The sequence below is a fragment of the Strix aluco genome, chromosome 29, assembly GCF_031877795.1.
Source record: "Strix aluco isolate bStrAlu1 chromosome 29, bStrAlu1.hap1, whole genome shotgun sequence".
Lineage (NCBI taxonomy): Eukaryota > Metazoa > Chordata > Aves > Strigiformes > Strigidae > Strix > Strix aluco.
The window spans coordinates 5,793,729-5,821,713 of NC_133959.1; the positions used below are offsets into that span (position 1 = coordinate 5,793,729).

The following is a 27,985-nucleotide window of genomic DNA, read 5'->3' on the forward strand; positions in this document are numbered from 1 at the left end:
ACATCAGGGGACGTAGGAGGGGGTGGCATGGAGCAGGAGGTGCTCAGGGAGCGGGTTTCCTTGCAGGTGTTCTGTATTTGATGCAGCTGCCACAGCACGGCCCTAAATCAGGTGGTTCCCCAGCAGGTGATGGGGTGGTGGGAGATGTCAAGGGGGAGGCTGTTGGTGAGGGGTCCATGGGGTGGCTGTCCCGCTGTTGGGGTGTGACTTCCCCCAATGGCTTCAGCCTCTGCCGGCTGGGACAAGCTTTTTTTCCCCACCAGCCCGGCCGGGTCTGAGCCCCGTGCAGGCACCCAGCAGCCCCTTGAGGACCCTTCCCCAGGTCCTGTTGGCCCGCTCACAGCTGGAGACCAGGGGAAGCTGCTCCCACTCCACTCCCAGGTCCTTTGTTTTGCTGCAGCATCCCAGAGAGGAAGGATCCAAGCAGAGAGGCAACGAGAGGAAACGAGCTTCCTGCCTGCTCCCAAACCTGCAGGCAGAAAACAAGGACATCCTGCCGCGGCCAGGCTGGGCAGGGGCGGCCGAGCCTGCCGGGAGGGAAGCGTGCTGGGAAGCGTGCTGGGCTGGTTTATTTATGGAGTGCGGAGGCGTCTACGCTGCTTTCCTACAAGGACGGCGCCAGGCAAAGCCCCAGCCAGCCTTCGCCTGGGGGTCCCACGTCGTGCCTGGCCTGGCCAGTCCCTTCCTGGGCCGTGGAGGAGGTGATGGAGCCGGGAGCTGGGCTGGGGAAGGCATGGTGGAGCTGGAGCAAGCGGAGATGAACTCAGGCAGCCAGGAAACTGCTGGAACACACCCCACCGGCTGCTCTTCCAGGTGCACCCTGAGCACGCAAAGCTTCTCCCAGCCATGGGCCACCACCGGCCAGCCCTGGACACGCAGCAGCCTTTGAGAGGACAGAGATGCTCAGGGCTTTGGGAGCCTGCTGCCCATGGAGGGGACCAGGGTGCCAAGGCTTTGGGATCCCACTGCCCAGGGAGCAGAAGAGTCATCCGGAGCTGCAGCGAGTGGGACGGCTCGTACTGCAGCACACAGGGCTGCAGCCCTTCTCCACCAGCATCTCCAGCAGCGTTTGTCAGGCTCTCTCCATCCAAGAGCCACCGGAATGAGGCAGGATGACAGCAAAAGCTTGCTCGCAGCCAGCTGAAAGCCTGGCCAAGCTTTGGGTGTTTTCTCATGTGCTGACACCACTTGGTTTCTGTGCTGCATGCAGAGGGACATGGACGCAGCCTATTCCGTCAGTCTGCAGCCAGTTCCCGGGGCTCTGTTCCCCGGCGTGCTGCAGAGCAGCACCCTGCCACGCCGGCACACGTCACAACATGTGCAACACGTACTCCCTTTCCAGCTGTCCTGATGGGGAAACTGAGGCACGATCACATGCACAGTCCCAGTCGGGGCTCACAGAGAGCAAAGGGTTTGGATTCACAGGGAAAGCCATTTTTTGAGACTCTCTTCTGGACCAAAAAAAGCTTTTTAATGTTTCTGATGAATTGAAACCTCATCAGGTCCCAGAGCTTTCTGTTCAGATGGATGCTCTTGCGAGGGCCAGGGCCAGTTTCCCTGGCCCACGCGAGGTCCGGGACTGGCAACAGCCATGCCAGGCCCTGCCACTATGCCATGAAAGCCTCCAGAGCCCAGACAGTTGAACTACAACATTCCAGCACCAGAAAACCACCGATTTTTGGCAGAACTGCCCCTACAACAGCAACAAAAGCCTGGTTAGCCCTGCTCACCACTCTGTGCAGGGTGATGAGAAAGATGGTCCCAGGCTGTGGCAATGCCTGATCCTTACCTGTATCCTTACCAGGACTGAGCATCCAGGTGTCCTTCACTAGGCAGGCACCCACCTCAATTTCCACAACCTCACAGTTGCATCTTTACTAACTCAAAGCCCAGCACACACGTGGGTGCAGCGGGAACACTGGCAGGCGCTGCCATTTGCCTCCAAGCCTGGGTTCTGCTGCGGCTACCAGGGGCTGCTGGCCCGGGCAGGCGGGAGCTTCGGTCAGTCCTGGGTCAGTACCACAGAATCCCAGGTTGGAAGGGACCTCAAGGATCATCTGGTCCAACCTTTCTTGGGAAAAGCACAGTCTAGACAAGATGGCCCATCCCCTTGTCCAGCTGAATCTTAGAAGTGTCCAACATTGGGGAATCCACCGCTTCTGGGGAGATTGCTCCAGTGGCTGATTGTTCTCATTGCGAAAAATTTTCCTCCTGAGTCCGATTGGAATCTCCCTGGGAGTAACTTGTACCTATTACCCCTCATCTTTTTCACGTGACTCCTTGTAAAAAGGGAGTCTCCATCTTCTCTGTAGCCACCCTTTAAATACTGACATGTGACAAGGTCTCCCCTAAGCCTTCTCTTCTCAAGGCTGAACCAACCCAATTCTTTCAGTGTTTTCTCACATGGCTGCCCAGTCCCTTGATCATCTTTGTGGCCCTTCTCTGGGCCCTCTCCAGCTGGTCCACATCTTTTTTGTATAGCAGGGACCAAAACTGAACACAGGATTCCAGGTGTGGCCTGACAAGCACTGAGCAGAGTGGGATAATCACTTCTTTATCTCTGCTGGCGATGTCCTTGTTGATGCAGCCCAGCATCCCATTGGCTTTCCACTGCAGCACACTGGTCACTCCGATGGAGCTTGTTGTCCACCAGAACCCCCAGGTCCCTTTCCACAGAGCTGCTCCCCAGCCAGGTAGATCCCAGCCTGTGCTGCACTCCCAGATTATGTTTTCCCAAGTGCAAGACCTTACACTTGTCCTTGTTGAACTTCATAAGGTTCTAGTTCACCCACTCTTCCAGCATACCCAGGTCTTCCTGCAGGGTGGCTCTCCCTCCCGAAGTGTCCACTTCTCCACTCAGTTTGGTATCATCAGCAAACTTCATCGGGGTACACTTGATCCCATCATCCAGATCACCTATGAAACAGCACTGGACCCAGTATCGATCCCTGGGGGACCCCACTTATGACAGGTTCCCAGTTTGAAAAGGAGATATTTCCCACCGCCCTCCCGCTGTGGCCTCTCTGCCAGTTCCCCACCCACCACACTGACACGTGTCTGGACAGTAACACATCAGTTTCTCTAGGAGGAGGCTGTGGGGAACTGTATCAAAAGCCTTGGAGAAATCCAGGTAGAGAGTGTCCACCACTCACCCCACATCAACCGAGCAGGTTCTTTTGTCATAGAAGACGATCAGGTTTGTCAGGCATGATTTGCCCTGGCTTGTCCCAGTCACGTGCTTCATTTGACTTGTGATAGCCCCCAGGAGGATTCATCCCATAACTTCCCAAGGGGTTGAAGTAAGACTGATGGGCCTATAATTTCCTGGATCGTCCTTTAAGCCCTTCTTGTAGATGGGGGTGACATCAGCCTTCCTCCAGTCTTCCGGGACGTCCCCCGATCTCCATGACTTCTCCGAGATTATGGAGAGCGGCCTCTCAACAGCATCATCCAGGATTCTGAATACCCTCGGGTGGATAATGTCAGGGCCCATCGATTTGTAGGGGTCAAGATCCTGTAATACCAACTGCTCCTTCAGTGACGGTGGGTCTGTGTTTGCACCGACCTGGATTTTTGTTCCCAAGGGGCCCAACAGTGCTGGTAAAGACAGAGGTGAAGAAAGTGTTGAGAACCTCTGCCTTTTCAGCACTGCTGGTGACTAATTCACCTCTCTTGTTTAAGAGCGGGCCAGTATTTTCCTTCTGTTTCTGCTTGTTGTTTACATACTTGAAGAACCCTTTCTTGTGATTTTTGACATCTCTGGCCAATTTCAATTCGAGCAGAGCTTTTTCTTTTCTCACTGCATCTCTGGACACCCTGGCAATGCCCTTGTAGTTCTCAACAGGTATTCATTCACTTTTCCATCTCTGCTAGGCTTCTCTTTTGGTTTTGAGCAGACTAAGAAGCTCGCAGTTAAGCCAAGGGGGTCTCCTGCTCTGCCCACGTCCCTCACCTTTAAAGGGGATGAACTGGTTTTGTGCTTCCAGGAGAGCGTTCTTGAAAAACTCCCAGCACTCACTGGCTTCTTTATCCTCCATGGAAGCTTCCCATGGAATCCCTCCCAGCTGACCTCTGAGTGAGCTGAAGTTTGCTCTTCTAAAACCTAAAACCTTTGTCTTAGTACTAACCTGCAGCGTGCTCGGCAGAACCCCAGACTCCACAACATTGTGATCGCTGCAGCCAGGTATCACTAACCCAGATATTACCAAGCAGGTTTTCTTGGTTTGTGAGTAGCAAGTCCAGCAGCGCCTCATTCCTGGTTGGCACATCTAACGTGTATGAGGAAGGAGTCCTCTACGCATTCCAGGAACTTGATGGATGATGTGTGAGCTGCTGTATTGTTCTTCCAACAAACGTCCGGGTAGTTGAAGTCACTCGTAAGAACCAGGTTCTGTTGAACCAGAGCTTGCTTAAGTGATCCAAATGTTGCTTCATTGGCCTTATTGTCTTGGTTTGTAAGTCGGTAGCAGGTGCTACCAAATCCAGGCAGCCCCAGGTCTGTATTTCCTCAGGGGTGCTGGGTGGTTCAAGGCCCCCCCCCGCTGTTTCACAGCTCTGCCCAGTGCAACAGCAGGGTCTGACACCTGCAAAGCTGGGGTGATACCGCTTTCCCAAGCTAATTTTTCTTCAAGTCCTCCTTTATAGGCTTATTATCTCTGTCTGCGCAAGGAGGAAACAAGAACTGCTGGTTGGCAATGGGTGACATTTTTGTCGGATGTCCAGGAGTGGGCACGAGGGACCTGGATGTGGGCCCTTCGTGGACCTCGGAGCTGGGACAGGGGCATGAACTCCGCGGTGCAGCCGGTGAGCGGACACCAGTGGGAACTCACTCATTGTGCCACACTTTACCTTTCCAGACGTGGCTGGAGAAGGCAAGCTGCACCGGCTACGGAGAACCCAGCTGATCTTTGCCAAGCAGTCAGTGAATCGACAAGAGCGGCGCTATTCTAGACCTGCTTTGGAGACGGAACGAGGGCATGAAATCACCAAGTTCATTACCACAGGATGTTGGAGAGGCCAAGTATGTAAATGGTTGGAGAGGAACGAAGTCTGTCAGTGGAGGTAGATCCATTAGGGCTATTAAGGTACTTCCGTCCGGATGCAAACCCTTTCTCAGGAAGTCCCCAAGCTGCCAGCCAGCAGCTGGGCGGGACGCTGGGAAGCACATCTTGTTTCTCCTGCTCTTCCCGTGAGTAGCGTTACAGAAGAGTCGGCCATGGAAAAATACCCGGGGGGGTTCAGCAGCTGAAAAGGAAAGAAAACGAAGCAAAACTCCTTGCTGAGGGTTTCAGCATTGACGGGGGTTGGAGCAGTTAGTGAGGGCAAGCTTTAAGGTGTGAAACTGCCAGGGGTCCCTGTGGGATGGAGGATGGCCCAGGACTCGGCAGCTGAGCGACCGGCGTGTGAAGCAGGCGGGGAAGAAAGCTGGCAAGAAAAGGAGACAAACAGCCTGCTGCTGGGACAAGGAAGGGCTGCCAAAAACCCAGCGGGGCCAGGCCCGGGGAGCCCAGCCAGGGCGAGCGGCACAGGGCTCCCAGCCATGGGTGGGACGAGGGCAGGCGGCGCGCGGGCCACGGGGGCCAGGCAGGCCGGGGGGGGGGCAGCTGTGCTGGGGGGAGGACAGAGGGGCAGGGAGCTGGACCCCAGCCACCCGCAGGGCCCTAGCCCGCAGCGGTGGTGAGCTTGAGGCAGGAGACACCCCAACGCTGGGGCGACATAGGCAGGGGATCCCCCTTTCTCCAAGGTGACCATCCCCGAGGTGAGCAGGGTAGGGACATCCCCATCCTCAGGGGTAACCAGGGCAGGGGACCCCCCATCCCTGGGGTGACTGGGGCAGGGGACACCTCCCTTCCTGGACTCACTGGGACAAGGGACACCCCTTCCCCAGGTAACCAGGACAGGGGAGCCCCGGGGTGACCAGGGCAGGGGACACCCCCCCTCCCCCCAGGTGCCTGGGACAGGGGATGTCCCACCCCGGGGGGCCACGGGGACAGGGACCCCCCCTCCGCCGAGGAGAGGCGGGCGGTGGGACCTCCGTGCCAGGGGTGAGCGGGGATCCCGACGGGGGTGAGCGGCCCGGGGGCGGTGCCCATCCCGGCCGGGGCCCGGGGGCGATCCCCGCCCGCCCCCGCCCCGCCCCGGCCCCGCTGCCGGCCCGCCCTCGGCCCGGGGCTGCGGGGGCAGCGCTGCCCGGCGCCGCGGTGCAGCTCAGAGCCGCCGGGCCCGGGACGGCGGCCCCGCGCTGGGGCCCGGCTGCAGCCCAGACCCCGGCCGGGAAGGTGAGGGGCGGCGGGGCGGGGCGGGGCGGACGGGACGGCGGGGTCCGGCCGGCGGCGGCGGCTCCGGCCCCGGGAGCGGCTCCGGCGGCGGGGCGGGGGCTCGTCCCGGTAGAGGTGCCTCGCAGGGCCCCCGGAGCCGCCGCCGCCGCCCGGGGCCCGCCGAGGGGCCGCTCCGGAGCCCCCCGCGGCTGCCACCGCGGCGGGGTGGGGCGGCCCCGGCATCTCCCGTCTCGGGGGCGGCCCCGGGAGCGGGAGTGGGGACTCTACCCGCGTTTGGGAGGTGCCGGTACCGGGGCCGGCGGCTTCGGGCCGTCGGGGCCGGGCTGGGCCGCCCATCCCGGCTGGCGGCCGCGGGGAGTCCCCCGGGGGGTCTCCTGGGCAGGGGGCGAGCACCCCAACGTGCGGGGGGACCTGCAAGGGTGGGGGTGCTGGTGGGGTCCCCGGGGTGCTGGGGACCCCTTAGGGCTGGGGGTGCTGTGGAGCACCCAAGGGTACAGGGCAGGGCTGGGGGTGTGCAGGCTTCCTGGGGTTCTGGGGACCTAGAGGGTTGGGGGTGCTGTGGGCACCCCGGGGTGCTGGACACCCGCAGGACTGGGGTTGTGGCAGGGCGCCCGAGGCTGCTGCAGGCCCCTCTGGGGTGCTGGAGGGCACACGGGGTGCTGCGGGGTTCAGGGTGCTCCCTGCACGCACATGGGGAACCTGCCACGGGGCTGTGCCGGGCGCTGTGCGTGTATCCCGCCTGTGCACCCTGGGTGTAAATTTAACCATTTCATCCCCGAGCACCTCCTGGCAGCAGGGTGATCCCAGGCCGACGGGGCTTGTCACCAACTCGGTGTGTTGTCACCAGCCCCGAGGGAATTGGGGAGGTGTTTGTGGAAAGTGTTGATGGGCAGCCCTGGCGGGGGTGCAGGACAAGTGGAAGATGTTTCTTAGTGGAGATACAGGAGCCCTGTAGAGCTACAGGTGTGATGGGGCACCTGGAGCTGCTCCCCCCGTGAGTACGTCTGCATATGGACCGTGCGCCTGTTGTCCAGGTGTTGTGTGAGCTCAGGGAGGTCCCCGAGGCGCTGGAGTGGGTGCGGAGCCTGAGCAGCCCCCGCGGCCTCCCAACCAACCAGGCTGACAATGACGACAACTCCAGAAATAACAGCCCAACCCTGAAATTAGGCTGTTGAGAAGATCGAAGCGTTTCCCTTTCCCTGGCTGGGTCAGCCCCGGCACACCCACCCGCACGGGATCGGGCTCCTCCAGGAGCAGCCCCAGCCTGGACGACACGGCCAAGGTGGCCTGGGCGAGAGGGCGCAGGGACAGCAGGTGACACGGAGCACGGGCCATCCCGTACAACCCCGGGGGCAGGGATGGGGCCGGGACGGGTGGCCAGGAAGGTGTGATGAGCCCTGGATACCGCCCGTCCGCACCCAGCCTGCAGCACCAGCCAGCGACGCCGCAGGTGACGGGCACGCGTGACGGCTGGCTCCGTGCGAGGAGCCCGAATCCCAGCAGGTCGCTGGCAGCGGAGGAAGCCGTGTGCTTGCTCAGTGGTTTCCCTTTAACTTTGGAACAGCCTCAGCCCTGAGTTTCGGGGCTTATCGCCTGCGCACAGCTTCGAGGGAAGCGTGCCTGGCCGAGATAAATCAAGTCGTGCTGGCCAGGGCTGCTCTGGACTCTGTTCTTCTCACATTCCTCATGACCTCAGTATTTTGGCTCGGGAGGAGAGCTGGGGAGAGCCCTCCCTGTCCAGCCCCGGCCATGCCGGTGGAGTGGCTTGGGCTGCACAGCAGCGCACAGCCGAGCCCCCCTCGTGCCCCTGGCAAGGGAAAGGGCCCAAAGGAGTCCAGAGCTTTAAAAACAGCTCCCCCAGGTCTGTCCCCTGCCAACCTGGTGGCTTGGGGACCCAGAGTGGGGATCACCCTATGGACCACGAGGCTGGGGGGCGCAGGGGGCTGGCTGGGGCCGCAGCATAGGTTCCGGATAGTACCTGAGCTGTGCCAAGGTGCCCAGGCTGCCCCATCCCTGATGTGGTTTTTTATTGTAATTGAGCAGAGCAGCTCCAGTTTGGGCCCCAGTTTCCCTGTGTTGGCGTGGGTATGACAGCAAGAGGGGGAAGGAGGTGTGAGCCCAGGGCGGAGGGTAGCCCTGCCTCCGTGGGGACGACTGGGTCCTGCGCATCCTCCTCTTGCTCTGAGCCTCCCCAGCAGCACTTCATTTTGTACCATCCTGGTTTTCTGCAGAAATACCGGGGCTAGGAACTCTTTAATTTCTTCTGAAGGAAGCAGAGATTGTGTGGGGTTCCCCTGTCTCTGGCACCCAGGGGGTTCCTGTGCCCAGCCCCGGCAGCACCAAGCTCTGGTGCCCAGGGGAGTGGCTGAAGTTGTTGAAAATCAGCCTTTGCCACCGAAGTGGCCGACACGGTCTTCCCCGTCGGGACTTCAGGCCAGGTGGAGGGCGGCTTCTCTTTGAACCGGTGCCACGGTGATGGCAGCTGGCCGGGGACAAGGCTGGCTTTGTGCGATCAGGCTCGGCAGGTGCCGGCAGTGGCTGGGCCATGGGTGCGGGGACTTAACCCTCTCGCCGCTGCTGTGCCAGGGCCGTCTGCCTCCATTGCTCATCCTCGCCGGCTCAAATCCAGCCTGAGACTCGCCACCGAGCCAGCCCACTGGCAGCCCAGGGGCAGTTTGCATGTCATGGGGACCCCGTTGATGTTGGCACATCGCGGGGTCCCCGGGGCAATTTGCACGTGGTTGGGAGCCTGCAGGTCTGGCCTGGCCCTTTGTTTCAGGCAGAGGCTCCTGCCCTGGGTGTAGCCCATCCCGTCGGACCAAAAGTAATGGGTGTCGAGAGCTGCAGTGGAGCCGTGGGAGAATCTTCCCCGGCTTTGGGGACGGGCAGCGCAGCCACACACTTGACAGCAGGTGCTGGCATCGGCTGAAGGGGCAGGATGAGGTGCCAGGGGGACGAGCGGAGGCGGCTTTTCCTGGCACAGCCCCAGGCAGGACAATACCCGGCCGGGCGGCGGAAGGGAGCTGCCGGCCGCTTCCCTCGAGGAAATGCACCCGCTGGCTCTGGCTCCTGTTGCTCTCCCTCTTCCTCCCGTTTGATTTACGGTGTGTGCAGAGCCCGGCGGGAAGTTTGTCCTGGCCCTGGTGTTGTTTAATTACCTGCAGTGAGGGCCGTGCAGAGGAGGAAGCCAGCGGCTTCCCGGGGCGAGAGGGATTAGATGAGGTGGGGGATGCACAGACCCTTTTAGACATGTGGCAGGGGAATGGTGGGGTTCCAGCATGGGGCTGGAATGTTCCCAAGGGATGTGGAAGGGGTGCCGGCACGAAGCCAGAATGATCCCAAGGGAGGTGGCAGTTGGGATGTGCATCGGCTGTGGGTGAGTTGGGAGAGGAGTGGGAGAGCCCCGTCCCGGTCATCCCCCCCGTCCCCTCATCCCTGCCCGGCTGGACTCAACCCCTTGACCCACTGCGCTGGGGCTGGCAGGGGGGGCTGCCCTGTCACCTGGGTGCCCAGCCTGGGCCTGGCCCAGCGCTGCCTGCACCGTGGCTGCTCCTCCAGCTCCGGCAGTCGCGTGGTCAGGGCGAGCCACGGGCCGGCAACTGCAGCGGCACAGCTGGGGTTGGGGCTGGGGAGCGGCGGGCGGCATTGTCGTGGGCAGCGGGTGCGGCCAGGCCACCACGTCGTCTCCGAGCTGGGCTGTGTGACAGCGGCGGCCACAGCACCTCTGCTAGAACAGTCTGTATCCTCCAGCTGTCACGGGCAGGGGATTTGGGGATGGGTGCGGGTGGTTCTCCACAACCAAGGCTGGATCCCACGGGCAGCACTGAGCCTCAGCTTCCCTTAGGGCTGTGCCTGAGCTGCCTCTCCTCTGCGGTGTGCCTCCTCCCCTGCTTTCTTCCGAAAATAGCCCGGTGCCAAATGCTTTGCCTGCCGACAGCTGCACAGTCCCAGGCCACCTGCGCCCCGTGGGCAGGGCCACTGTGTCCCCACCACGCAGGGACCCCACGGTCCATGGGGGGGTGATGCCATGTGCGACGGCAGTGGGTGCTCCCGGGGCGCTGTTTGCCCCCATCCTGGTCCCGCCAGGAGCACTTCCCACCTGGGCCCCAGCACCCAGATGCTGCCAGATGTTGTGGCAGGTCCCAGCTGAATGCTCACAGCTGGCAGCACCCCCAGCCGTGAGCTCACCCCTGGACCGCAGCCGCATCCCACTGGCTCTCCTCCAGCATGCCCGTGCCTGGATCCTGGGAAAACCAGGCTCCCATTTCATTCCCCTCTGCCTCTCGCCATGCCTTATCCTGTATTATCGACAGGGAAAAGCATTCAGGTCCCTCCTGGGGGTCACCAGCCCCCCTGAGGCAGGGATGGGCAGCACAGGGCACCCCAGCCCTGCTCAACCCAGGCACCAAGGATGCTCATCACACCCAGCGACAGCTGCCTGCGGTCCCGTGGCTTTGCAAAAGCATCGATTCCCTTTATCCAAAGCAAACGTCCTTGCTGAGAATCGCACCCGTAAAGGCTGCGGCCTCTTTTTTTTTTTTTTTTTTTTTTTTCACCAGCCCGCTCCTCCCGTGTGGCCGAGCTCTGACTCATGACTCTGCACCCTCGGAGCTGGCAGCACCGCTGCCGCAGCGGTCCCAGCCTGGGCTGCGAAACATTCCTTAAATGTACAAACAATCCCCGGCCCCACAGGCAGCGCCGCACTTGCCTGCCCAGCCGCCAGCTCGAGCTTCAGCCCTGTGGCACCAGGGCTGGAGGGAGGCGAGGGGGGCCCGATGGATGGCAGGGGGTGGCCGTGGGGTGCTCCCTGGGCAGGGGGCAGTGGTCTGCAGCCGTGTGGGGCTTACCAGGCCCCGGTTTGCCGGGTTTCACTGGAGGTGGCCCTGTTGTTGTTGCAGGTTAATGGTCGTCTGGTCAGCAGCACCCTGGGGAGAAGATGGCTCAGCCGGCACCCCTGAACCAGAACCTCCCAGGTAAAGGGACCGGGGTTGTCACCAGGCAGGGACAGCGGAAAGAGTGTGAGGGGAGTGGCAGGGCTGCGCTGTCCCGTCTCAATGGGTTCCCTCACCCCAGCACCGACCCCGCCACAGAGCGGGTGCCCTGTGACACCCAAGGGTGCCAGGGAGAGACCATCCGCTGGGCCCACTGCCAGCAGCGTCATGGCGGGGAGGGGGGCTGCAGGCGGCAAATCCCAGTATAACCCAGTTGGAAAAGCCTTCCTGTTTGACCAGGTCCCTGCTCCTCTTGCAGATCTCGGGGGCCCATTCTTATACCGGGACCAGGACAATGGGGAGAAGAGCTCATATTCAGTGGAAACCCCCTATGGCTTCCTGCTGGACCTGGATTTCCTGAAATACGTTGATGACATCGAAAGTGGCCAAACACTCAAGAAAGTGCCTCTGCCTCGCAGGGCAAAAGGGGCCCGGCAGCCGCCCAGCACCCTGCGCAGCCCCAGCAGCCACGCCAGCGCCTGGACCTCCACCGAGTCCCTCGCCTCCACGGCCAGTGAGGAGGGCAGGACCGCGCTGCTGCTGTCCCCGCACGGCCGGGCACCCCTGGAGTCCCCGAGCAAGCCAACCTCCCACCCTGTCTCGCCACCGCCGCCGGTGCGGCTGCTCCCACCTCCCACCCGCAAGTGCCTCGTGCGAAACCCACGGGTGGAGACGACCTTGCTGGAGACGAGCAGGCGGCTGGAGCAGGAGCAGAGCCATTTGCAGGAGATCGGTGGTCTCTCCCGCGGTGGCCCACTGGGCACCCAGAGTCAGCTGCACCCCTGGGTGCCGGCGGGCACTGAGGGCCAGGCGGGCTGGGGACGGGCGAGCCCCGGCAGCTCAGGGCGCAGCACGCCGGCGGCGGGGCTCAGCGCGGCCCCACTGCAGCACGTGCGGGAGCAGATGGCCGCAGCCCTGCGGCAGCTCCGGGACCTGGAGGAGCAGGTGAAAACCATCCCCTTCCTGGAGACGCAGATCTGCGAGCTGAAGAGGGAGAAGGCGAAGCTGATGGAGAAGCTGTCGGCGGAGCCTGGCGAGGCTTTCGGCCACCCCCCTGGCTCCGAGGCGGTGGCAGGGAGTGAGGAACCACCCCGAGTGGGGCCAGAGAGCGAAGCGGAGCCAACAAAGGGTCGAGTGAGCAAGATCATGGAGCTGAGGAAGCTGACGGAGAAGCTGTCCGTGCCGGAGCGGGGTGGCAGGGCTTGGCCAGGCAGGAGCCCCAGGGCCACAGAGAGGCCGTGCCGCTCCGTGGCGGTGGGCGAGGACCGGGCCATGACCGATGTTGTCTTCTACTACCGGTCACAGCAGGAGGCCAGTGACGTGCCAGAAGGCAGAGCGAGGGAGCGCAGGGACGCAGCTGTCTGGGTGCTGGAGTCCTCCCTGGGGCTGGCGAGCGAGACGGAGCATGAGCTGGGGCTGCTGCAGCAGACGGTGGGGCACCAGAAGGAGGTGATCGCCCTGATGGAGGGGCACCTGCGGGAGGCCACGCGGGAGCTGGAGGAGCTGCGGCTGGAGGTGTGCGCCCGCCGGCCCCGCGGGTGGGTGGACAAGGAGGTGACGGCCAAGCCACAGGTGGCCGAGGCGCTGGTGGAGGCGGCAGTGGCCACACAGAGCCGGGCAGCCGGTGACCCCCCGGAGACGGCAGAGGCAGGCGTGGAGTGCTGCCCAACGACTGCCTGCATCGGGGTGGGCTGCCGCCCCGACGGGCGGGACGTGGCGGTCGGACCCGATTCGGCTGCCAGGTGCGAAGACAAGGGCAGCCAGACAGACGTGGGCAGCACTGTCCCGGCGGGCGAGGAGACAGAGCCTGGGGCAGGCCATGCCCCGAGCAGCCCCTCGGCAGAGGATGCAGGAGCAATGGGGTGGACGTGCCAGGGCAGCCCGGTCCCTGGAGCAGCCACGCCAGAGGTGACACAGAGCAGCCAGGACCCATCCCTGGCACGGGATGGTGGAGCTGCCCCAAGCCCTGCAGCCGGTGAGTCAGCGCCAGAGGTGACACCAGGGCCTGGGTTGGGACCTTTCTGGGGGAAGGGAGAGGGTGGCCCTGTTGGGGACAGCACCTGCAGGGCCAACACTGTGTGACAGCAGCTGCCTGTGCTCTACCCGTGTCCCTCCCGTGCCTGCCCTGGGGTCTGGCAGGTTTGGGGTGCCCAGACAGCCCCAGGGGGAGGTTCCTGCTTTCTGCCCCCTGACACCCATCTCTCTACCCCCAGGAGCCCTGAAGTCCATCATGAAGAAGCGGGATGGTCCCCCCCGGAGAGAGGCTGAGGGCAGCAAGAAGAGCTTGCAGTTTGTGGGCGTGCTGAACGGGGAGTACGTGCCGAGGGGCTCCTGCCACCCCCCTGGGCCAGCCCTGTCCCCCAGCATCCCTGTCCTGGACTGGGAGCAGTGGCAATGGGGGTGCCTGGACGGGACCTGCTGGGTGCCGTGTTGCCACTGAGCATCTTCCCTCCGTGCAGGTACGAGAGCACGTCCAGTGAGGAGGAGGAGGAGGAGGAGGAAGGAGACAGCTCCTCTGAGAAGGCTTCGCCCGACAGCTCTGACAGCGAGGAGCAGGGGGACACCGAAACTTCAGACGAGGAGGCTGGGGAGGGCGAGCCCGAGCTGGGACAGGAGCATGAGGGGGCCAGCGTGACCCTGCCAGAGCCACCTGAGGTGAAGGAGAAGTAAGTGCCAATGGGGAATGCTTCCTCGCCCTGCGCAGCTGAGAGCCACGGGCTGGCACTGGCCCTGCCGACTAGAGACATCTGCCCCAGTTTCAGTGCAGCCGATGGGAAAAACATCTTCAGCTCCTGCAGAAACCATTTGGCAGGAAAAAAATCCTTCCAGCTTCTTGGGTCTGCTAAGGAAAGGATGAGCCCAAGGCCCCAGATGCCTCTTTGCTGGAAAAGATAGTTTGGAGGGGAACAAAAACACCAACAGCCCTTAATGGCATTTTTTAACAAAAGAAAAATATTTGGCCTAAAAATGGATAAATCATGCCTGAGCACGTCCGTATAAGGCTCGGTTCAGCCAGGGTTTGCAGAGGCTGAAGCTGCCAGGGTGCAACCACCAGGCTGGATGTTGCACCACGGGGAGCTCGTGGAGGCTTGCAGGCATTGGGGAGAGGAGCAAAGCCTCTGCGGGGGCCTCGGGGTGCCCCTTGCTGGCACGGTTTTGGTGGGGTGATGCAGCCCCACAGACACCCTCGTGCTCTCCCCAGGTTTGAGCTGAGCCCAAGGATGCGGGAGGCCTGCCTCATCGTCAAGACCCATCTGGGCCACCCCGGTGCCACCAAGAGCAAAGAGGTGGTGAGTGGGGTGCTGCGGGTGGGACAGCTCACCCAGCCCCTGCCGGGCTCTTCCCCTGGGCCTGGCCCTCCCCAGAGATGGGCCAGCAAAGCCCAGCTTAGCGCCCTCCCCCAAAACACAGCCCTTTGCTGCAGGCTTTGTCCCAGATACCCCCAAAACCTGTGTGGACTCATCTTGGGCCATCCCAGCATGGTTTTGGGGTTTCAGGGTCCTGCCTTCACCCCATCCCCTCTGGAGAAGGGTTTCTGCTCCCCGCCAGCAGTGGGGGAGGGAGGTACTGAGAGGCGGTGGGGGTGTGGGGCCCTGCAGAGGCTTGGGGTGGGGGGGGGGAGCCGTGATCCCCCGCTCAGCCCCACTCACTGCCCGCAGCTCACCAGCAGCAGCCTGGTCCTGCAGGAGTGGTTCCGTCTGTCCAGCCAGAAGTCGTCCATCCCCGACACAGTTGCCAACCACCTCCTGGCCTTTGCTGAGGTCTCGCCGGCTCTCCTGGCCCATGTGGTGAACCTGGCAGATGGGAACGGCAACACAGCCCTGCACTACAGCGTCTCCCACTCCAACTTCCACATCGTGCAGCTGCTGCTGGACACGGGTCAGTGCCCCCCCCCCATAGAAACATCCCTCTGCCACTGTCCCACTCTGTACCCCGGGTCACATCCTGGCCGTGCCAGGCCATGGGGAGAAGGTACCGGCAGCAGAGGGGCGGGGAGAGCTGCCCTGGGCCGTGTCTATGCACAGGTGGGGGGGTTTGGGCAGCCACCCCAGCCCTTGGGGAGCCCAGATTTGATGGGGGGACCCATCAGCAGGTGTGTGCCAGTGGGGCTGTGGGATGGCTCATGGGAGCCAGGTGTGTGGCTCAGTCCGTGCCTCCCACGAGCCCTGCAGCACCCTGAGCCCCCCTGCTCTGCTCATCCCCACAGAGGTCTGTAACGTGGACCACCAGAACAAAGCTGGGTACACAGCTCTCATGTTGGCAGCGCTGGCGGCCGTTGAGCAGGAGGATGACATGAACGTGGTCAGGAGGCTCTTCAGCATGGGCAATGTCAATGCCAAGGCCAGCCAGGTTGGTGCGGGCTGGGGACCACCATGTCCTGACCGTCTCCCCCACCCACAAGCAGCTGCCAGGGCCACACTCTGCTCCTCCAAGAGCAGGACTGTGGCTCCAAAAGCTGGAGGGGCCAGTACGTGGGGAGGGCTCCTCAGAGACCGTGTGGGCACTGGGGATGGCAGCGGTCCCTTGCTTGCCCACTGGGGTGGCACGGCCGGGACAGGAGCAGCCTGGCAGCGTCCCTTGTGTCACAGGCTGGCCAGACAGCACTGATGCTGGCCGTCAGCCACGGCCGGCAGGAGATGGTGGAAGCCCTGCTTGCCTGCGGAGCCGACGTGAACCTGCAGGATGAGGAGGGCTCGACCGCGCTGATGTGCGCCTGCGAGCACGGCCGTGTGGAGACGGTGAAGCTGCTGCTGGCTCAGCCCACCTGCAACATCTCCATCGTGGACAGCGTAAGCCTTTGCCGCTTGCCCGCCCCATGTCCTGTCCCCAAACCTCTTCCCAAGTGCTCTCCCTTCCTTTTTAGGATGGTAACAATGCCGTTGCCATCGCGCTGGAGGCCGGTCACAGCAACATCGCTGTGCTCCTCTATGCCCACCTCAACGGCACAAAGGCACAGCTGCCCGTGAGTACCGCAGCCCCCCCAGCTCCTGCCGCCTGCCCTGTCCCACACAAGGGCCACAGGGGTGGCACTGTGCCACCGGCACAGTGGGCAGGTGGCCCTGTGGGGAGGGGACAGGGCTGTGAGGCAGATGAGGCTCCCCAGGAAGGGTCTGCAGGGGCGAGAGCGGAGCATCCCAGGTGCCACACGCTCAGTGCATCCTCAGGAGAGGGGAACGAGCCTGACTGGCTGTGATCAGGAGTCGCTGGGGGGGTCTCTGGTTACATGTCATGGCTCTGCTCTCTCTGCAGCAGGGGACACCACTGACAGCCACGAAGAGCCCTGGGAGCCCAAAGAAACCAAATTAGAGTGACCTTGGGATCCAGCCAGGGGCCAGCTGGCCACCATCAGCACTGGGCTGTAATTTATGTCCCCTCGCCTGCCACTCCTTTGTGTGCTGAATCACTCTCTGCAGCTGCAGATGCTTCAATCCTCCTGTCAATAGAGCAGGCCCCGTCCCTGGGCCTCACTCACCCATCTCCACTGCTGGAAGGAGCCCGTGCACGGCCACCTTGCTCCACCAAGTGACAGAGGAGCCAAGCATCAAGTGACCTCAGGGTGGGGAATGCAGCGAGCGGAAGCTGGCCCCGTCAGCCCTGCTCCCCGCCATGAGCTGCATCACCTTGGAGCCCTCTGCAAGTTGTTAACTCACTGAACAGCAGAAAAACCCAGCAGAAACAGCACCTGGTTTCTGCTCTCTTAGCCCAGGGCCTGGCAGCTCTGAGAAGGCAGCGGAGCCGCTGATGGGGAGCGTGGCTGCAGGAGGGCGAGCATCAGCTCCTGGAGCCTGCGGTGCTGTGTGGTGCCGCGGTGCTCAGCAGGAGAGTCCTGCCCAGCGACAGAAGAGGGGACACAAACCACCTGGTTAATGCTGCCTCAGATGCAGGCTGGGAGCACTTCCAGACTGAAATACTTGCCCTTCTTTTCTGGCATTTCCTTTCCTGGCTGAAATCTGAATTTTTTTCTAGCACACGCACACAAAGCAAAAGAATTATATTGCTTAGTCAAAGGATAGAGTTCAACATGAAATCACTCGATGATTTGATTTGCTCAATGTGAGCAAAACTTCTGGACACTCGGGGCTGCAGCCAAGCTGACAGAATGGGGCCAAGAGCCACGAACACATTGAGGGTCTGAGACTGCCCAGCCGATACCCACACAGGGAGCAGGGATCTTCTCCCCGGGGAAAGAGAGCAATTACCTCCTAAACATTTCCCATCTTAAACAGTCTGAGCCACTGACTGTGACGGCAACTGGAGCCCACAACCCATGTGCCTCTCTGCCCACTTTCCTTCCCAAAGGGGAAGAGAGCAGCTGAGAATAGCTCCAGGAAAAAAAGAGCAGCAAGAAGAGCTCAGAGAGCGCCTAGGGCCTGCGGAGATGGACACGTATGTCAGAGGATGTGTGTGTGTCTGTGCGAGCGTGCGTGCGCCAGGCAGGGTGGGAACAGAGCAGGTAAGGACTGAGGACTGGAAGGAAAAAAAAAAAGGCTTTTGCATGTGAGGCCAGCTCTGCGCTGAGTACTTCACAAAGGTAACGTGTGTCACAGCCCCCGTTTCTGCTCCTTGGCCCAGCCTCCCCCACCATCACTCTTGCCCCCCCCCAGGCCTGGTCTGAGCCGTACTGCAAGCTGGGAAATGCTCCCCAAGAAACTTGTTCTGGGCAACATGCTGCTGCGCTCGCAGTGGGCCTGTTTCAGCTTTGCACTGAAGTTAATACACGACGCTCACAGCCACTCTAGTACACTACTCTGTATGTATTCTGTACTCACTGCTTTGGTCTCACAGGTTTGTTTACTGATATTTTAATACTGATGTTTATTTTTAAGATATAAATAAAGTTTAAAGTAAAATTATTTTGAAATATTACAGCGACCATCAGCAGTCTCCTGCCTCCTTGTCTGGCTCAAGATAAAATCCCCAGAACAGCTTCAGCAGAGGGACAGCCCAGCACAGCCCTCGCCCTGAGCAGGTGCTTGCACGTTTCCATTCATTCCCTGCAAGTTTATGAAGTGGCCGCTGGTTTTCTTCCAGCTGAACTGGCCCAGTCGGGTACCACAGCATCTTCTGGCATGTTTTGCTTCACAGGACCAAGCGGATGCTGGGACCAGACATAGCCCTTCACTGCCCTTGGTTCACCCTGTGCTCTGAAACTGAGCTGCATTATTAAAGGGCAATCAGCAGATTGAGAGTGGGGATGTGAAATCACCTCCCTCCTCACATGGCCAAGGGCCACGCTGACCCCACAGGGATATTCGGGAAGGGCTACAGCTGTTTGAGCCACCCCCGCTACAAGTTTATCTCTGGCCACCAACTCACAGCTGATGCCTCCTGTCTCGGTCACTCAGCACAGTCAGGGCTGGCAGCCACCAGAGCAAAGCTCTTTGGTCACTGCTAAAGCTGTGCAGGGAACAAAGCAGAGAAATAAACTTTGAGGTGGACTTTTTGAACTTGTAGCTAGTTCCCAAGAGCTCTGCCGCATCACACAAATCAGGGGAGCGTGGACTCACCTGATGCTCTGGAACAAACACCACCAAATCAAGAACTAGATCAAGCAACAGCATGAGCCCATATTGACAAGGGCTTTCTCCAGAGCACAAAATCACCTCAGGCCACCCATGAGCTGAGCAGGGCACAACCGACACCCAGATGAGGGACAAAAACTCACTAACACTCAACACAAGCCCTAACAGCAATCCTCGCTACCTGCCTAAGTTCAGCAATTTGAACATCTATTCCAGAAGGGTTCTCAGCTTTAAGATACTCAAACCCTCAATCCCACCTGCCACTAAGGTGCCTTAATCACGTGCAGGACTTTGAAGGATGAAGAACACTCCCATCAGAGACCACAGGATCAGCAGCTGCAGACCCGGCTCGGTTCAAACACACCACAAACCACTATCGCTCTGTTACCAGATGGAAATCCGGTACTTAAAAACCAGCCCTTGAACAGTGACAGTCTTCAGGCTCATTCCTCATCCTTTCAGCCTTACTTTTATGTAATAGCCAAACCCAAGAAATATTTCTAGCTGGCTGTGTGGTGGAAGAGAAAGAATATAAGTGAGACTGATTTACTAACTCCCGTAAGGGGAGAAGACAAGCACTCACTCTGTGTGGGTGACTGCCAGGGAAGACAGCAAGTAGGGGTATTTATAGCAGCATTTATAGAATATCTTACTGGGGGCTGAAAGACAGAAACAGCAGGCTGTTGCTTTGCAAGCTGGCACAACGATTGACTTTCAACTTGTAATTAAATTCTACAGAAGTCCAGGAAGTTTAGCAGCACCACTCTACTGGTTACATACAGAAAAATGCTTACCAGAAGGGTCGGGATAAGGTTGCTGTAATCAAAACGGAGTTACTTCTATTGTGACAGGTTAATAAAAACGCAAGAACACAGTCATATTACAAAGGCATTATGTGTATCCCCAGTAATAAGCCGGGTGTTGTTTCGTCCTTTGGCTGAACCCAACAACGAAAAGCAGATGCGTTAAGTACTGAGAAAGAACAGAGCGCTCACACATTCAGTAAGACCCAGGCAAGGGACTACTGGAAAAACCCTTTATTGCAGGAACACACCGCCACGCTCCTCCCCACCGAGGGGACGCCGTGCGGCTCCACCGCCCTGCCCAGAGCAGCGGGGGCCGCGCCGGTTCCGCCACGGGGGGCTCCGGGAGCCCGGGGAGGCCGCGCCATGGCCGATCGCTCCGCGGCGCAGCGGCCCCGGGCTCAGCGCAGCCGCCGGGCCTCGCGTTCGGACTCGAGCAGGGTGAGGACGTCGCCTTCGCGCACCGGCCCCTTCACGTTGCGGATGATGGAGCGGCTCGTGTCGTCCATGAACTCCACACGCACCTGCGGGGCCAGACGGCGTCAGACAGGCCCAGGCCTAGGCCCGGCCGCACCGCTCCGCGCCCAGGCCCGGCCACTCACCTGCGTGCACTGTCCCTGCGAACCGGTCCGGCCCAGCACCTTCGTCACCTGCGGGGACAGACAGAGGGTCAAGCCCCGAGCCCGGTTCTACCCCCCCCGCCCCGTCCCCCCCGGTGCCGGTGTCCCCACCCTGGCCAGCTTGATGGGCTGCACGCGGCTCGTGTCCATGGCGGCTCGGGAAGGGGGAAGGGGGCGTGGCCACCCCGCGCCATTTTTTAGAGCGCCAAGTCTCGCGAGACCCAGTGTGCCCCGCGCGCGCCCGCCGCCTCCCTGCCCTTCACCGCGGCCAAGATGGCGACGGCCACTCGCCTCATCCAGCGCTTCCGCAACTTCTTAGCGGGGGTAAGGGCGGTTCTGGCCCCCAGCGCCGCCGGGGGACCGGGCGCTGCGCTCCCCGCGGGCCGCTGCCCTGCCGCAGGCGCAGGGCAGCGGCCCGCGGGGAGCGCAGCGCCCGGCATCGTGTGAGACGCTGTCGCCTTGCCTTGCAGCGGGACCTCCAGGCCAAGCTACCGCTGCGCTACACGGAGATCTCCAAGAGGTGCCGGCGGGGCGGGCTGGGCTGTGGGTCTCGGTGCGAGCGCTGAGGCTCGCCGGCCGCCGCTGATATTGCGGAACCGTTCTCTGTCTAGAAGCCAACCGCCGCCTCGGCTCCCGGTGGGCCCCAGTCACAAGTTCGCCGATAACTATTACTGCAGCCGGGATGGACGCCGAGAGTCTTTCCCGCCTATCGTGGTCGTGACAGCGCACAAAACCCTCCCTGCGGGGGCTCAAGCTGGCGGGTAGGTCTGACTTGGTCGGTCCCGCAGCGCTGGTGCTGCCGCTATTCGAGTTTGAGCGGGTTTAAGCCTTGGTTTAGACCAGAAATGCAGAACTCTTCCAGTAATTGGATTTCGCAGGTTGGTAGAAGAATGCTGGATGAATTCTTTGTGTCTGTATCTCTTGAATAAGCGAGGTGGCTGGGAGTTGACTTAACAAAGCGCTCTAGCAGTAATAAAACCTCTCCTGATTGAATCTGATGTTCGTGCTGTTACTAAAGCCTCTTCTCTCTCTTCCTTTCTCTTCCCCAGTTCAGGCTCTGCAGTGACAACGGCTGAGAAAAAACCGGTGACACCAGGACCAGTGCTTAAGAAGTGGGAAATTTCAAAAGATCAGCCTTATTTGTGAGAAATAAATACGACGCGGCTAGATGTGCAGGTCACAGTTTGTTACAAAGCAGCGCTGTAATGAGGAGCCCTGTGGTGGATGTGATGCTGCACAGAACTTGTCCTAGTGCTGCTGATGCATGACTAAATAAGTGTATTAAAGCTGTAATTACTTCCCCCATTCTGCCTGTTGTATTTGAATTACCCAAATTACTCTTTAATATTGTTTTGGGTGTAGGATTTCCTTGAGGGAAAGCAACATAGTACACGCATTTGAGCTTAGGCTCAGCAGATTTGTAAGCTACAGCTGAGACGCTGCTTAAGGACAGACCTGAATGAAACACACCCTAGCCAAAAAGGCCCCAATGCTTTGATTTTGCAGGAAGAGACATGAGTGAAGTAGCCTCTGGCAGACTCAAGTCAGGCTGCCCTGCTGCAGCTACACACTTTTCAGATGCTGAGCACTCTAGTCCAGTCCCTCCCTCGTGACAACAGGTCACTCAGGCTCATGCTGCGGTGACCTGGTGGTTGCGGGGAGCTGCGCTGATGATTTTTCAGTGAACGCTGGAGATTGTGCCCATTTCCCGGTGCTGTTGGAGGGTGCTGGAGGAGCGTCGATGTAGTTGTGCTGAGCTTATAGTCATTTGTCTGCCAGTGGCGGGTTTATCCCGCTGCCTCAAGGGTAAAGCTTAAAAAGTCACAGAGAGAAGCAGGTAGGAACGCAGGCACAGCTCAGCCCGGCAGTGCTGGGAGGCGAGTCCCACTCGCTCTGAGGAACCACCCTGCTCGAGCAGGGCTGCTGCGCCCCTGGAGCCGCGTCTGCCCTCCCGCGAAGCCCGAGCGGGGCGGGGGTGAGGCGGCCCCGCCGCCGCGCCTGTTCCCGCGGAGCCGCGCACACGCGACGCCGCGGCCATCGCCCCCCCGCCAGCCCTCAGCGGAGGGGGCCGGGGCGGGGTCTCCTCAAGGGCACGCGCCTGCGCCCCGCCCCGCCCCGTCGGGCATCCCATTGGTGGCGGTCAGGCCTGTGCGCATGCGCCCTACCAGAGCGCGGCCGGCTTTATAGGGGGGGCAGCGGCGGCGCGTCCCACGGGTGGGGGTCCGCGGCATGGGGCGGCTCCCGGTGCTGCTCCCGGTGCTGCTCCCGGTGCTGCTCCCGGTGCTGCTCCCGGTGCTGCTGCTGCCGCCGCCAGAGAACGGTGAGTGGGGGGGCGGGCCCGGGCGCGCGCGGCCGCGCCGCTTCTCCATGGCGCCTATTGGCTCCCCGCACACGCCCTTCGCTCTCATTGGCTGGTGCCCGCGTGCGCCCGGCGCGCGGGCTCCCCTCAGCGAGGGGCGCGCGGGGGTCCCCAGGCCGGTGCCGGGGTTCCGGCGCCTCCACAACCCCCTGCCCGTCCCCCGCAGCGTCCCGGTCCGGCTGTCCCCTGGGCCAGTTCCAGTGCGAGCCTGGCACCCCCTGCTTGCCCTTGGAGTGGCGCTGCGATGGGCACCCCGACTGCGACGACGAGCGGGACGAGTGGGGCTGCGGGACGCTGAACCCGCCGGAGCCGAGTCCTGACGGCGCTTGGGTGACCCCGCCGTGGAGCTCGGCAGTGCTGCCCACCGGCAGCGCAGGTACGGGGCTGCGGCCCCTTCGGTCGGCCGGGAGGGGCGGTGGTGCGGGGAGCGGCGGGCTGAGCCGGCGGGACGCGGCGCCAGAGCCCCGACTGGCGGCGGCCGTGCTCAGGGATGATAAACCAGACGAAAGCATTTAACCTCCGTCGTTTCTGGCCTCTCTGAGACAGTTATAATTATCACAAATTGCTTTGGGTAGAGGAAGCACTGTAGGGTCGGTCCTACCCTTCCTCCTGTGGAGACGGCGTTTAAACACCGCAGGGCTCCCTCGGGAAGTACCTTTGAAGTACCTTCTTCCAGAACATGCAATTCTGGCGGCTTCCTTCCAACCAGCCAGTGTCATTGGAGTCTCTGTTCACCCTCCTGAGCTCCTCTGATCTCTAGGGAATGGGCACGCTGAAGGGAAAAGGGTGGGGGAAGCACTTCTGGGCCGTGCGGGCAGGATCAGAGCAGCAGACACTGGTATCTGTCACACTAAAGGGTGTGTCTGCATCCCCAGGACTCTTTGTGTCTGCTACTCTGCTCTGAGATGCTCTGGAGCTTCCTTTGTCACAGAACTGTTGGCTGTCTGAGGTGCTTGAAAGTGCTGTTCCAGCTTTCCTGACCCCAGGGGTTTCTGTGGCGTCTGGGAGCTGAAGCACGGTGGATGTGGAGAGGAGGGGTATTACTGCAGGTGTATTTGGATTTGATGCCTGCGCCCGTTCAGTTGGTAGGTGGGGAGATGAGCTGTATTCTGATTGTACCTGGGGCTTGCCAGTGGCACGAGGAGAGGTTAGGCTGCTGCAGCTACAGCTGGGAAATTTCCCAGCTTTCCCTTTTATGCATTTCCAGTAGGACTTTTTTTCCTCTGATGTGTGCTAGTCACAGTAATGACAGATAAGGTTTTGCTTAAATTGAAAAAGGCCTGTTGGCACTCTTGAGGTGAACTGGGAACTCAGCCGGATTTGGACTGGAGACTGCTTTGAATGCTGACCGTAAGGTGAGTTGGAAGCCTGATGGACTTCTTGCTCTTTTCTCACAGAGACTTCAGCTACGCCTGTGCCTGGGTGCTCTGTGCCAGCGAGCAGTCAAGGCTGCGTGTGGATCTTGATTACTGCAGGTATGTGAGACTCAGGGTGCTGCACCTGGTCTTGGTCCTAGCTTCAGCTATAAATTGAGTATCCTGATGGAGTTAGTTCCAGACCTGTATCGGTAGCTACTTTTGCTGGGCTGGGAGGGCCAGGGGAGGCCTTACACCACAGCTTAATCATTCCTCTGACTTGGACGCGCTATGTCCTTGGAAAGGCCGTTCCATGCAATCTGGCACTAACTCACCTCCTCTCTCTCTGTCCCTTATGCTTGAGGGAAGCTGCTGATCTCTAGCTGTTGACTAATGCAGTTGAGTGGCAGAGCCCAGTACTAATGTCCAGACTGTGCTTGTGCACTCTCCTCTCTAGCACTCCTGAGCATCCTCGTAGCTGTGGGTTCTCTTGCTGTGTGGGGCCTGTCCAAAGCAAAAAGCAGATCTGACATCTTCAGTCTTGAAAAAGCATCCAGGGAACAGCTGATGCCTGACAAGAGCCAGATAGGCTCATTTCCCAGAAGGGTGAGTTTCTTGCACCCCACACGCTCCGTATGCATGAGAGAGAAATGCTTTCTTGCCCTGTGTTTCTACCCTCTAGAGCTTTCCCCCCTGTGTGTAGCTTTTCCCAGCTGTTCCTGCTGTTGGTCAGCCACATGCTTGGGATTTCAGTGTGCCCTGAAGCAGCAGAACTCTCCCCTTACCTTCCTTCCTCGCAGGCAGGCATGAAGGCTCTTGCGTGGCTGCAGGGATAGTTGCACAGCCTAACCTGAGGAGATGCTGGCTTCTTCTGATGGTCATGTGCTGCTCTCTGTCCTTCCTCTGCTGCCAAGGACACTGAGCACTCATGCTAACGTGCTCATTTTCTGGTGTGGGTTGTTTTCCTCCACTTTGCACAAACTGAAGTCAAACCAGGTTTTTGCCCAAAGGACTGTCAATAACCAGGTGTTTTTCTGTTCTTGTAACAGGGATCTTTGCCATGAGGTGATAAGATGGGACTAGCCTGGTCTCCCTCCTGCTCACCACAGAGACTGACTGAATTGTACATAAGCTCTCAGATCTGGGTTGTTACACTGGAATAACAAGAGGATGCTCCCCTTGGAAATGGGTGTTAGATTGTGGGACTACTTTGGCTCTGGAGATAGCACAAGGCCTTCTCTGCTGCTGTGAAATCACCCCTCACAAAGGTGGTAGAAATGTCTTCATTGTTCTTACTCCAGGGGTCGTTAATGCTGATTCTCACCAGTGTGGCCTTGGACCCAAAGGTTTTATTCTCCATGAAATGACAGGTGCTAGGTGCTATTCAACTGTTTTCCTCCACTTCCAGCCAAGATACTTTTTTCACCCGCCCCATTCTTCCCCCTGGATTTTGTCAGGGAATAGGGGCTTTCCCATACGGTTCAGTAGCAGCTCTGTGGTGGTTTGACCTTGGCTAAATGCCAGGTACCCACCAAGTCGCTCTTATCACTTCCCCCCCTTTCCCCTTTTTTTCTCAACAGGGCAAAGAGGGGAAAGAAAATAAGATAGGAAAACAGAACAACCCTTGTGGGTAAAACAACAGCAGTTTTAATATAAGCAAAGTGAAGCAAAGGTCCGCGCGCGGAAGCGAAAAAAAAAGAAAACAGATTTATTCTCTACTTCCCATTAAGAGGCGATGTCGGGCCTTCTCAGGAAGCAGGGCTCTGATACGCGTAGTGGTTGCCTCGGAGGACCAAGGGTGACCCCCACCCCCTTCCTCCTTTCTCCCAGCTTTATACTGAGCAGACGTCATATGGTCTGGAATATCCCTTTGGTCAGTTCGGGTCAGCTGTCCTGGTTGTGTCCCCTCCCAAGATCTTGCCCACCCCATCCCACTGTGGGGGGGGGAAATGTCAGAAAGAGCCTTGGTGCTGTGTAAGCACCACTCAGCAGTAGCCACAGCACCAGTGTGCTATCAACACCCTGCCAGCTCCCAACATAAAACACAGCACCATGAGGGCTGCTATAGGGGAAAACCAATTCTGGCTCAGCCAGACCCAGTAAAAGCTCACTGGCTCTGCACAGACCAGACATACACTCCATGTTGGCCCTAGTGCTTTGATGCTGCTCGGTCCAGTGTACAGGAAGCTTTTACTGACGGGTCAACTGCAGGGGTGAAGGTTGAAAAGCTTCCTGTCTGCTCTGGCTTTGCTGCGCTGGCAGCGTGGGGCAAGCGGCTTCTCAGCACCCTCCCTTCTGGCGAGGACCTCTGCCCTTTGCAGAACTGCACTGTGGAAAGCAGTGAGCTCTGCATGTTGCTTCTCTAACACCGTTAATGGTGTCTTCCTTAAAGCTGTTCTGCCAGGAGTGGTGTCCCTCAAGGGTCTGTACTGGGACCAGTGTTGTTCAGTATCTTCATCAGTGCCCTTGGAGTGGGATCGAGTGGACCCTCAGCCAGTTTGTGGGTGACACCGAGCTGGGCGTGCGGTTGATTCACTTGGGGGTGGGGATGCCATCCAGAGGGACCTCCACACTGGAGGAGTGGGCCCAGGTGAACTTCATGACGTTCAATAAGGACAAGTGCAAGGCCCTGCACCTTGGTTGGGACAATCCCTGGAGAAGAGAAAGCTCTGGGGAGACTTTTCAATATGTAATGGGGGCATGTAAGAAAGATGGAGAGGGGCTTTTTACCAAGGCCTCTTGGTGACAGGGCAAGGGGTGATGGTTTTAAACTGAAAGAGGGGAGATTTAGTTTAGATCTAAGGAAGAAATTCTTCCCTGTGAGGGTGGTGAGGCCCTGGCACAGGTTGCCCAGAGAAGGTGTGGCTGCCCCCTCCCTGGAAGGGTTCAAGGCCAGGTTGGACAGGGCTTTGGGCAACTGGGCTAGTGGAAGGTGGCCCTGCCTGTGGCAGGAGGGTTGGGACTGAATGATCTTTTAAGTCCCTTCCAACCCAAACCACTCTGTGTTTCTATGAGGTTTTAAGTGCTTGGCTTTTTGTTTTGTTTTGTTTTTGCTTTCAGCTTGAAATAACTCATGTCTGGGATCAAACCCCTGTTCACTGTGGCAGTGTAGCTCTTCCCGAGCAGTTCAGTGCTGTACGCTGTTCAGAACTGGCAGTGGGGGAGGACATTACTGACCAGGGCCTCTAGTTCAGTGTTGGCCACATACTCCTTGCACAAGTGTTCACTAAGTGCGCAAAGGAGAGAAAGCTGCTGCCTTGGCTGCTGATCTCTGTGCCTTAAAGGTGAGAACTTGGCTTGCCAAGCAGACACCAGTTATCAGCCTTGGAGCAGGAGTCTTTCACTCCTGGACACTGCGAGTGTGCTGCTCTACCCCCCGGGAGAAACTTCTCCACGTGGTGTGGAGTGCTGAGTTCTTCCAGTGCTGCTGGTTTTAGTGCCAAGGGTGCACACAGTCTTGCTTCTGTTTCCATAGGGACAAGCGGAGCTAGGTGTTGGAGAGCAACATGGGAGAATAAAGAACTTGAAACTAATGAGTTCTGGATTTTTCGTTTTTCTTGGATTTGTGCATTTGCTTGAATTCTGTAGCTGGGAGCCTGGGGGCTGCATCACCTTTGGCTTGTCACATCCTGGGAAAGAGGACTTGTGGTGGGTGGGCTGGGTGCGCAGAGAGGGCAAGCAAGTGCTGCTGTGCCTGAAGTGACACCAGCACACACCAGCTGTAACAGAAAACCCGAATTACAGGGAGCAGAGTGGGTGGAGACAAGAGAAACAGCAGGTGCTGGCACCAGGGGTGCTGCTGCAGAATACATGACAAGTGGCAGGCTTAGCCAAGAACCAGGTGAAACATTTAAGACTGCCTGAACTTGTGCTTTCTTAAATCTTTATCACTTGAGCGTGTCCAAAGAAGGGCAACGGAGCTGGTGCAGGGTCTGGAGCACAGGTCTGATGGGGAGCGGCTGAGGGAACTGGGGGGGTTTAGTCTGGAGAAGAGGAGGCTGAGGGGAGACCTCATGGCCCTCTCCAACTCCCTGAAAGGAGGGTGCAGAGAGGGGG

At 59.7% G+C, this 27,985-nt stretch overlaps 4 protein-coding genes across 5 annotated transcripts; 3 read left to right on the forward strand and 1 right to left on the reverse strand.

Annotated features, from left to right (window-relative positions):
- The first annotated feature begins 6,152 nt into the window (after positions 1-6,152).
- On the forward strand, positions 6,153-18,148 carry KANK3 (KN motif and ankyrin repeat domains 3). 2 transcript variants are annotated; one of them, XM_074808676.1, is made up of 11 exons: positions 6,153-6,278; positions 11,177-11,251; positions 11,529-13,244; positions 13,483-13,582; positions 13,729-13,935; positions 14,472-14,559; positions 14,929-15,148; positions 15,477-15,619; positions 15,859-16,059; positions 16,134-16,232; positions 16,520-18,148. In XM_074808676.1, exons 2-11 carry the CDS (start codon positions 11,215-11,217, stop codon positions 16,574-16,576), a joined length of 2,868 nt encoding a protein of 955 aa, XP_074664777.1. In that variant the 5' UTR covers positions 6,153-6,278; positions 11,177-11,214; the 3' UTR covers positions 16,577-18,148. The 2 variants fall into 2 exon arrangements, with proteins under 2 accessions (XP_074664777.1, XP_074664778.1); XM_074808677.1 differs by having other exon boundaries at positions 16,523-18,148.
- Positions 18,149-19,814: 1,666 nt separating this feature from the next.
- On the reverse strand, positions 19,815-20,419 carry RPS28 (ribosomal protein S28). Its single transcript, XM_074808789.1, has 3 exons — positions 20,327-20,419; positions 20,198-20,245; positions 19,815-20,119 (listed from the first exon to the last, which is right to left on the reverse strand). The coding sequence occupies exons 1-3, from the start codon at positions 20,363-20,365 to the stop codon at positions 19,997-19,999; spliced, it is 210 nt and encodes a 69-aa protein (XP_074664890.1). The 5' UTR covers positions 20,366-20,419; the 3' UTR covers positions 19,815-19,996.
- Positions 20,420-20,443: 24 nt separating this feature from the next.
- NDUFA7 (NADH:ubiquinone oxidoreductase subunit A7) lies at positions 20,444-21,520 on the forward strand. The gene is made up of 4 exons (XM_074808788.1): positions 20,444-20,539; positions 20,686-20,735; positions 20,827-20,976; positions 21,265-21,520. The coding sequence occupies exons 1-4, from the start codon at positions 20,489-20,491 to the stop codon at positions 21,359-21,361; spliced, it is 348 nt and encodes a 115-aa protein (XP_074664889.1). The 5' UTR covers positions 20,444-20,488; the 3' UTR covers positions 21,362-21,520.
- Positions 21,521-22,319: 799 nt separating this feature from the next.
- CD320 (CD320 molecule) lies at positions 22,320-27,462 on the forward strand. The gene is made up of 5 exons (XM_074808790.1): positions 22,320-22,535; positions 22,741-22,950; positions 23,972-24,049; positions 24,387-24,535; positions 24,979-27,462. Exons 1-5 carry the CDS (start codon positions 22,445-22,447, stop codon positions 24,991-24,993), a joined length of 543 nt encoding a protein of 180 aa, XP_074664891.1. The 5' UTR covers positions 22,320-22,444; the 3' UTR covers positions 24,994-27,462.
- Positions 27,463-27,985: the final 523 nt, after the last annotated feature.

Bases quoted from the DNA above. Each gene is read 5' to 3' on its own strand.
- RPS28 (XM_074808789.1), bottom strand. From the start codon at position 20,365: ATGGACACGAGCCGCGTGCAGCCCATCAAGCTGGCCAGG. The intron at 20,246-20,326 runs GTGGGGACACCG...CTGTCCCCGCAG, and splicing joins AGCCCATCAAGCTGGCCAGG to GTGACGAAGGTGCTGGGCCG. The intron at 20,120-20,197 runs GTGAGTGGCCGG...CTGGCCCCGCAG, and splicing joins CGCAGGGACAGTGCACGCAG to GTGCGTGTGGAGTTCATGGA.
- KANK3 (XM_074808676.1), top strand. From the start codon at position 11,215: ATGGCTCAGCCGGCACCCCTGAACCAGAACCTCCCAG. The intron at 13,583-13,728 runs GTACGTGCCGAG...CCCTCCGTGCAG, and splicing joins GTGGGCGTGCTGAACGGGGA to GTACGAGAGCACGTCCAGTG. The intron at 15,620-15,858 runs GTTGGTGCGGGC...CTTGTGTCACAG, and splicing joins TCAATGCCAAGGCCAGCCAG to GCTGGCCAGACAGCACTGAT.
- NDUFA7 (XM_074808788.1), top strand. From the start codon at position 20,489: ATGGCGACGGCCACTCGCCTCATCCAGCGCTTCCGCAACTTCTTAGCG. The intron at 20,540-20,685 runs GTAAGGGCGGTT...CTTGCCTTGCAG, and splicing joins TCCGCAACTTCTTAGCGGGG to CGGGACCTCCAGGCCAAGCT. The intron at 20,736-20,826 runs GTGCCGGCGGGG...TTCTCTGTCTAG, and splicing joins TACACGGAGATCTCCAAGAG to AAGCCAACCGCCGCCTCGGC.
- CD320 (XM_074808790.1), top strand. From the start codon at position 22,445: ATGGGGCGGCTCCCGGTGCTGCTCCCGGTGCTGCTCCCGGTGCTGCTC. The intron at 22,536-22,740 runs GTGAGTGGGGGG...CGTCCCCCGCAG, and splicing joins GCTGCCGCCGCCAGAGAACG to CGTCCCGGTCCGGCTGTCCC. The intron at 22,951-23,971 runs GTACGGGGCTGC...CTTTTCTCACAG, and splicing joins GCTGCCCACCGGCAGCGCAG to AGACTTCAGCTACGCCTGTG.